Raw genomic sequence first — 7,628 nt, 5'->3', positions numbered from 1 at the left:
TGTAGACCAGGCTGGCCTCGAACTTAGAAATCCCCCTGCCTCTGCCTCCCAAGTGCTGGGATTAAAGGTGTGTGCTACCACCACCCGGCCCGTACCAAGTTTTGGTACAGCCAGAGCTACATAAGAGACAGACTGACCTCTCCTGTGTGTTCACATATTCTCGTGTTTGAGGGCCCCCTTTTATAGCACAAGTGAATAGAAGACAGGACAAAATACATTAGTATCTAATACAAACTCAGATTATTAGGTTCATACGGTTACCAGGTAGACATTTCCTAGCCTCGATAGTTTTGTCCATTGTTATTTTGTATATAAAATGTTAAAATTAGAATGCCTTAAAAGTACAGGTTAGGGGGACTAGAGTGATGGCTCAGCAGTTAAGAGGCACTGACTACTCTTCCAGAGGTCCTGAGTTCAATTCTCAGCAACCACATGGTGGCTTATGACCATCTATAATGGGATCCAATGCGCTTTTCTGGTGTGTCTGAAGACAGCGACAGTGTGCTCATGTAAAGTTAAAAAGTACAGCTTAGTGCTGAGGGGAAAGAGACAACCAAGAGTGTGGACTTGTGTTCTATACCCATTAGCATCTGCAGTGTGCACACAGATGGTTCTTGTGGGAAATTTGATCTGCTAGGTACTTTAATGTACTTTTCCTGTGACGGAAAAAAAAGAAGTAGCCCAGAGAAAACCAGTCAAATAAGAAAGGGTTTGTTTGTTCTGCTTCATAGTACATGACAAGATGGCATGAAAGTGGCAAAAGCTTGAAGCAGCTGATCACCTGGCAGAGAGAGCAGTGAATTTGTGCTGTTAATTGTTTTCTATTTTCAGTCTCCAAGCAATAGAACACTTACAGTGGACAGGTCTATCTTTTCTCGTCAACCAAGACAATCTCTAACAGACAATAGTACCATGGGATTTAGAGTAAAGTTGCCAGTTAACATTAACAACTATCAGACTAATCTACTTGACTGGAGGTTATAATATAGCCTCCACATGCATTGTCATAGACACCCATAAAGAAATAGGCTGCCAGGCAGTGGTGGTGCATGCCTTTAATCCTAGCACTTGGGAGGCAGAGACAGGCAGATTTCTGAATTTGAGGCCAGCCTGGTCTACAGAGTGAGTTCCAGGACAGCCAGGACTACACAGAGAAACCCTGTCTTGGGGAAAAAAAAATAGGCTGCCCCATATAGTCCTGATTATTTCAGATGTCCTTCCAGATTATTGAAAACCTGTATCCAAACATGGAGTGTCCATGTCATCAGGGACATTCTTTAAAATACGTAGCTTTTCCCCTCCAACTTGGTTAATTAAAAGAACAACCCCCCCCCCCCTTTTTTAAATAGCAGAAAATAATTCTGGAGTTGAGTCTTCATCTGGCTACGATTCTCCTGGACCTACCTGGGACCGAGGAGCCAACCTAAAGGATTACTACTCAAGAAAGGAAGAACAAGAAGTGCAAGCGGTAAGGACTCTTACGTAATGTTAATTTACATTTTTGAAAATGGAATTTGGGATTTATTTCACAGCTGAGTTGAGTACCTATACAAGTTAATGGCATAGTGAGTTGTTGATTTGATTGTTTTGTCTTGAGACAGAGTCTTGAATCCCGGGCTGGTCTTCATTCAAGTGGCCCTAGCTTAAAAGCCTATTTTACTAGTTATCCCTAGCCTGATGTACATGCTTGTAGTCTCACCATTAGGAAGGGTCTGGAGAATGACTAGATCAAGGCCAGCCTGGATTATAGAGTTCTAAGAACATAGTGATATCCTATCTCAAAAACACAGGCTCAGTGATAAAATGGTTGTCTAGCCATGTTCACAACCCTGGATCTCAGCACTACAAAAATAAAATCTGGCTTTATATTGGAAAAAATTGTACATTATCATTGTACCTTATGTATGTATAAGTTGTGCAGCCAAATTTAATCATCATTGATTCTACAGACTCTAGAGTCAGAAGAAGTGGATTTAAATGCTGGGCTTCACGGAAACTGGACATTGGAAAATGCTAAGGCTCGTCTGAACCAGTATTTCCAAAAAGAAAAGATCCAAGGAGAATATAAGTACACCCAAGTGGGTCCCGACCACAACAGGTTTGCTTGTTTCACTATTTTCCTTGTAAAAAGTTAAGGAGGTTCGACTATATGCTTATTAACTAAATGTTACTCAGTTAATTGTGTGCATCAGCAGTGATTTGTGAAAAGAGAAATATATAAGAATTACTGACTTGCAGTTTGTCATAATTTTTGCTTAAGAATGTGAGAAGTCCTGCAGAAATCTGTTGCTGGACTTTGACTGATTCCTGTTAATATCTACCGTGGTGATTTGACCTAATTGGCTAGATTTTTTTTTCCCCCAGTGTAGTTTTATTAGCAATAGCTTTAAATGTTTAAATGGTTCTGGTATGCTTTGTTGTCTTAGAAGTAGATTGTGTATATTACCTATATATCCAAATTTGATTTCAGTTTAATGTTGGCAGCTCTTTTAAGGATCCTGTTATTTGAGTACCATGAAGTTAAAGGATCGCGAAGTTCTTAAATATGGTTTAAATTAGAATGCTTTTTTTTTTCTGTTAAGCTTTTAAAACAATGTAAGGGAAGATATGTGACCGTATGTTTCTCAGCCTGCTTGATGTTCTTCCTAAGAGCATTCCAGGGTGTAGTACTTATTACTCCCAGGAAGGCTCATACAGATTAGATTCTTCAGGGAGGCACTGTATTTTTATTGGAAGAGAAAAGGAAGTGGTTCTGAAAAATATCTTGATTCGATTTGCTGTCTTTATACAAAATAAATTATCCAAAATAAATTTAAAACATTTTTCTGAAATTAAAGTGTTCTCCCTTGGGTGCAAGTGGCAACCCTAAAATTATTACCCAAAACAAAACAAATTGACCACATACTCAAAATGATGAGAGCATGGCTCCTCCTGCTTCCTACTGCTTTGTTCAGTCCTGAATTCTCAAATACTATATGCTTAGTGTTAAAAATTTTTAAGTGTTCTCCATTTTGGTGTCAGAATTTAAAAAACAAAACTCCCAGGCTATAAAAAGACTTCATTTCCTTTATACAACTTATTGCACTTGGCAGCTCCTGGTGGTTTTTCTTTTTTAAGAATAATTAGAAAAGCTGGTGATAGAGCTCAGAGTTGGAACGTTTGCATAGTGTTCATGAGGCCCTGAGCTCAAATTCCCAGCATCAGTGTTATTACTATTACTATTTACCTAATCATTCCTAAAGCTCATTGAATTGCTGCCCCCCAAAAAAACCACCAACATTTGATGTCAGTATCTTACTGATTTCTGATGTAAAAAAAAGAATTCAGGACAAGACAATGTAAGAGGCAGACAGTTGGAGCTGGGACACATTGCTCCTGTATGTCCTTTATTGAAAGGCATAACAGACAGCAACACCAGAGGTCTGTGTTCATATACACATGTGCTGATGCTTAGGCTGAACTAAGCAATCACATGGGAAACTATTGTAAACTGATTTCTGGTGTTGCTGTTCCCCCCTAGGTGGAGGAGAATGAGATTGAGTGCTGACTTTAAGCCTGGCTGAGAAACATACTGTCATCGGTGTCATTAATGAAAGGGTGGATGTTGTTCCCCTGAAAGCCAGTGGCCTTTGACCCCCTTGAAGCCCTTGTGCCTGAAGGTCAGTTGACAAAGAAGTTGAGGAAGGAAACTAACTTTTTTTCTCCTTAAGTTTCACCTAACCTTTTATTCACAGCACAAAGTCAAGTTTGAATGTGCCCGAGCATTAAAGGACCCGCATAAAAACCTAAAACCCATATTTACTCCTAGAGCCTGCTAGCAGTTTTAGCTATCTATAATGTGAAAAATGATTTTTGTTCTCTAGGCCCTGGTTTAAGTATCCAAAAAAGTAGGCTAAATTTTTTTGTAACCAAGGACTTCTTCCAGCTTGAGATAAATTGGAACTCTGCTACAGGTGCTACTGGTACATAGTGGTTGCATGTATGAACTACCCTAACAGGTTGCAGTTGTAAATTAGTGTACCTATGTATACACTTTTGAAGAGTTTGGTTTTTTTCTTAGCTCTCCAAGATAAACAATTTTCTTTCATTGAAAGCATTCTCAAATTCAGACTAACCTTGGAATAAAAATAAGTAAATCTATAATCTAAAACCGTAACATTTTCTTTTCGTGAGAGAACATTCATCAGCTGTTTTTAACTAATGTCAATATATTTGCAGTTTACATACCTTCTGTTCTAGGATTGGACAAAAATAAGTGTTGGAAATGGTTTTTGCTATAATTTTTGTCTAACGCAGTTGGAAAACCTCCCTGACTAGGGAGATAATGAAATAATTTATAATGATAAATTCCTAACCTTGTTTGTATATGTTGTTACAGGAGCTTTATTGCAGAAATGACCATTTATATCAAGCAGTTGGGCAGAAGTAAGTGTCATTGCTTTTTTAAAATACTCTTAAACATTTTTGCAGAAATATTTTTACATTGAGGACTGGGGCTACTATGATAGAACATGTAACAATGTAAAGAAGTTATAAAATTTTCTATGAAGACAATTTTAGCCTATTAAATAAATTGAAAAAATTATTAATGTGAAGGAACAATAGATTGGGTACATATAGGGTCATAGTAATTAGTAATACTGTCAAGTGAGAGAGGGAAGGTGTTGGTAGGCTAGGGAGAGTTGAGCCAAGGAGGTACACAGAGGAGAGCTCTGTCATTATAAGCAGCTGCCACCACCAGTAACTAACTAGTCTAGGTCTTGAAATACGCAAAAGAAATCTATTGATAGCAAGTTTTAGGTCCCAATAGTACCTGCTGCAATATTCGTATTTTAGAATAATGTTGATCTGTAACACAGGATTTATCTCCCCATCTGCATATGTAAAAGATGCTAATGTAACATTTTAGTAGTCAAATCATAAAGGATTTTTAAAATACAGAATTAAAATAGGAAAATGGAATTTAACAAGGGTTGGATTGGATAGTAGAATTAAATGCCTAAAGATAGTTATTTGACTACATGAGAGCAAAGTCAAAGCTAGGCATGGTGATAAGTGCCAGTGTGCCTTATATGGATTGCTACGGTATGAGGATTCCAGTCTAGTCTGGGTTTCAGAGTGAAACCAAGAGTGTCCAGATGGTGGACAGTGGTGGCACAAGCATTTAATCCCAGTAGTCGGGAGGCAGAGGAAGGTGCATCTCTGAGTTGGAGGCCAGCCTGGTTTTACAGAGTGAAATCCAGAACAGCCTGCACTACATAGAGGAAAACCTGTCTCAAGGGACAAAAAAGGAACAGAAAAACCCCAAAAGAAACATTTAAATGTAGTCTGAAAGTAAATAGGTAAGATTATGAATTTAGAAGATTAGTAGACTGCTTACTTGAAGGCTATGGAGTTTGGTCTTCTGCACCACAAAACAAGCTGAGGTGCTCGTCTCATGAACAGGTTCCTGGGCAGTCTGTCGGTATATATGTGCAAAAACTGTTCTTTTTGTGTTGGGTCTCAAGTTTAGATTTAGAAGGACCTGAAATACATTTTTTTCTATGAAACAAACTCAAAACCAAGATTTAAATATGAGGGCTGTGGACCTAAGTACCTCCTAAGCTAGGTAAGGAGGTGAGGCCTAGCACGGGGAAGTGATGCAAAAGAAACAGAAAAGTCTGTCCAGGCTTTGAGAGCAGCAATACAGAATATGTGAGACCCTCCCTATTAACAACAACCATAAACAACAAAAAGACCCCACAGCTATGCTGTGGCTATGTAGCCTGAGACCCTCTCTCAAAACAACCAAACAGAAACCATGAGATCATTAACCATGAGAAAACAAAGAATAGATGTCATCCATGGTAGATGATAGGCTAAGATGATATTTCTTTTTATTCTTGAACACTAAGATTAAGACCAACCACCAGTTGGTGGCGGCAGTACACGCCTTTAATCCCAGCACTTGGGAAGCAGAGACAGGTGGATTTCTGAGTTCAAGGCCAGCCTGGTACATTCTGAATTCCAGGACAGCCAGGACTATACAGAGAAACCCTGTCTCAAAAAAAAAAAAAAAGATTAAGACCAATCAGGTATGTTAGGATAGACAGGCTCTGTAACTGTTTTACTGACACTCTTAGGTTTTTTTTTGCTGTTGTTTGTTTTGTTTTTTAGTTTGTACCATATATAACAATGGCTCAATTCATTTGATCAGGAGAGTTATTAGAAAAATGTCCTGAAAATAGTTTGTATGTGAAAAATTCTGCAACTTAACAAAAATATTTAAATTTAGCCTATGAAAAATATTGTATAACCTGTAGTCAGTAGTTTTCACTTTTTTTTTTAATCAACTTCTCACCATGTAGCTATGACTTGGGTAGAAATGACATTCCTGTTCAGTTTGTTTTTACTTTGATATTTTAAAGCGTACTGTTGTGACAGACTAATGGACTTACTTGTAAGGTGTTTTTATAAACATTGCTCTCATTAATGTTGTTTTGGAATGCTGGGCTCAAATAATCTTTAACTTAGGAGCTTATTAAATAGAAATATCTTAACAGGCCTGGCAGTTGGGGTGCATGCTTTTAATCCCAGCACCTGGGAGGCAGAGGCAGGTGGATTTCTGTGTTCTGAGGCTAGCCTGGTCTACAGAGTGAATTCCAGGACAGCCAGGGCTACACATAGAAAACCTGTCTCAATAAACCAATAAAAGATATATCTTGGCAGATCTAAGCAATGACTGTATTTTCAGTTTTGTTTTCAGTTTTTTAAATCTGATTTAATGACATGCAAGTAATGACAATTTAAGGGCTGGAGAGATGGCTAAGAACACACTGGATGCTCTTCCAGAGGTCCTAAGTTCAATTCCCAGCAACTACATGGTGGCTCACTGCCATGTGATCTGGTAATGTGATCTGGTGCCCATTTCTTGACATGCAGGGAGAACACCATATACACAAAAAAAAACTTTTTTAAAAAATGTAAATCTTAGGCCAGTCTATCAAAATGATTAGTTATTAGATTGTAAAATTGCATTTGGTTAGTGGACAGAATGAGATCTGTGCTATTATTTATATCAATGGTTCTTTAGTACATAAATATCTAGTTTTTGATGGTTCTTTTACACAGCTCATTTCTGTCTTTGGCAATTTTTACAGGGATATTTGCTCGTGAACATGGATCAAATAAGAAATTAGCAGCACAGTCATGTGCCCTCTCACTTGTCCGGCAGCTCTATCATCTTGGAGTGATTGAAGCTTACTCTGGGCTTACAAAGAAGAAAGAAGGAGAGAGAGTAAGTTCTTAAGCATAAATATAGTATTTGGCTAAAGGAGTTGGTTTTATAGTTTGGGAAATGAGTTGGAAGAGGAGCTTTAGAATGGGGATGGAAATTAGGACTTTTAAATGCCAGACAAATAATGCTTTACTTCTGAGCTATATTCTGAGCTCAACACTTAGTAATGAAGAAATTAAAATGTTGTGCTAGTCTGTACTCTGAACTTGTGTTTGTAATGGCTATTGTGAGTCATTGATGAAATTCTCACTTAAAGAGTTGTTGGTTTCTACCAATCAATAGTAGACCTAATGTCAGCTATATATTAGTTTAGGTGAAATTCATAGATTTTATTATATTCATGGATATATTG

General features: G+C 37.9%; 1 protein-coding gene across 3 annotated transcripts in view; it reads left to right on the top strand.

Annotated features, from left to right (window-relative positions):
* The window catches only part of Dhx9 (DExH-box helicase 9), a 35,210-nt gene that overhangs the window by 10,067 nt on the left and 17,515 nt on the right, over positions 1–7,628 (top strand). Inside the window, exons 5-8 of one of the 3 annotated variants that reach the window (XM_031384884.1) lie at positions 1,353–1,468; positions 1,950–2,098; positions 4,379–4,425; positions 7,140–7,276. In XM_031384884.1, the coding sequence (XP_031240744.1) occupies positions 1,353–1,468; positions 1,950–2,098; positions 4,379–4,425; positions 7,140–7,276 (449 nt within the window). Of the gene's footprint in view, positions 1–1,349; positions 1,469–1,949; positions 2,099–3,529; positions 3,660–4,378; positions 4,426–7,139; positions 7,277–7,628 lie in introns of those variants that run through there. The other 2 variants (XM_031384882.1, XM_031384889.1) reach the window with 2 other exon arrangements.

Source organism: Mastomys coucha, unplaced genomic scaffold (genome assembly GCF_008632895.1).
Source record: "Mastomys coucha isolate ucsf_1 unplaced genomic scaffold, UCSF_Mcou_1 pScaffold1, whole genome shotgun sequence".
Lineage (NCBI taxonomy): Eukaryota > Metazoa > Chordata > Mammalia > Rodentia > Muridae > Mastomys > Mastomys coucha.
This window is presented reverse-complemented; position numbering and strand designations above follow the sequence as displayed.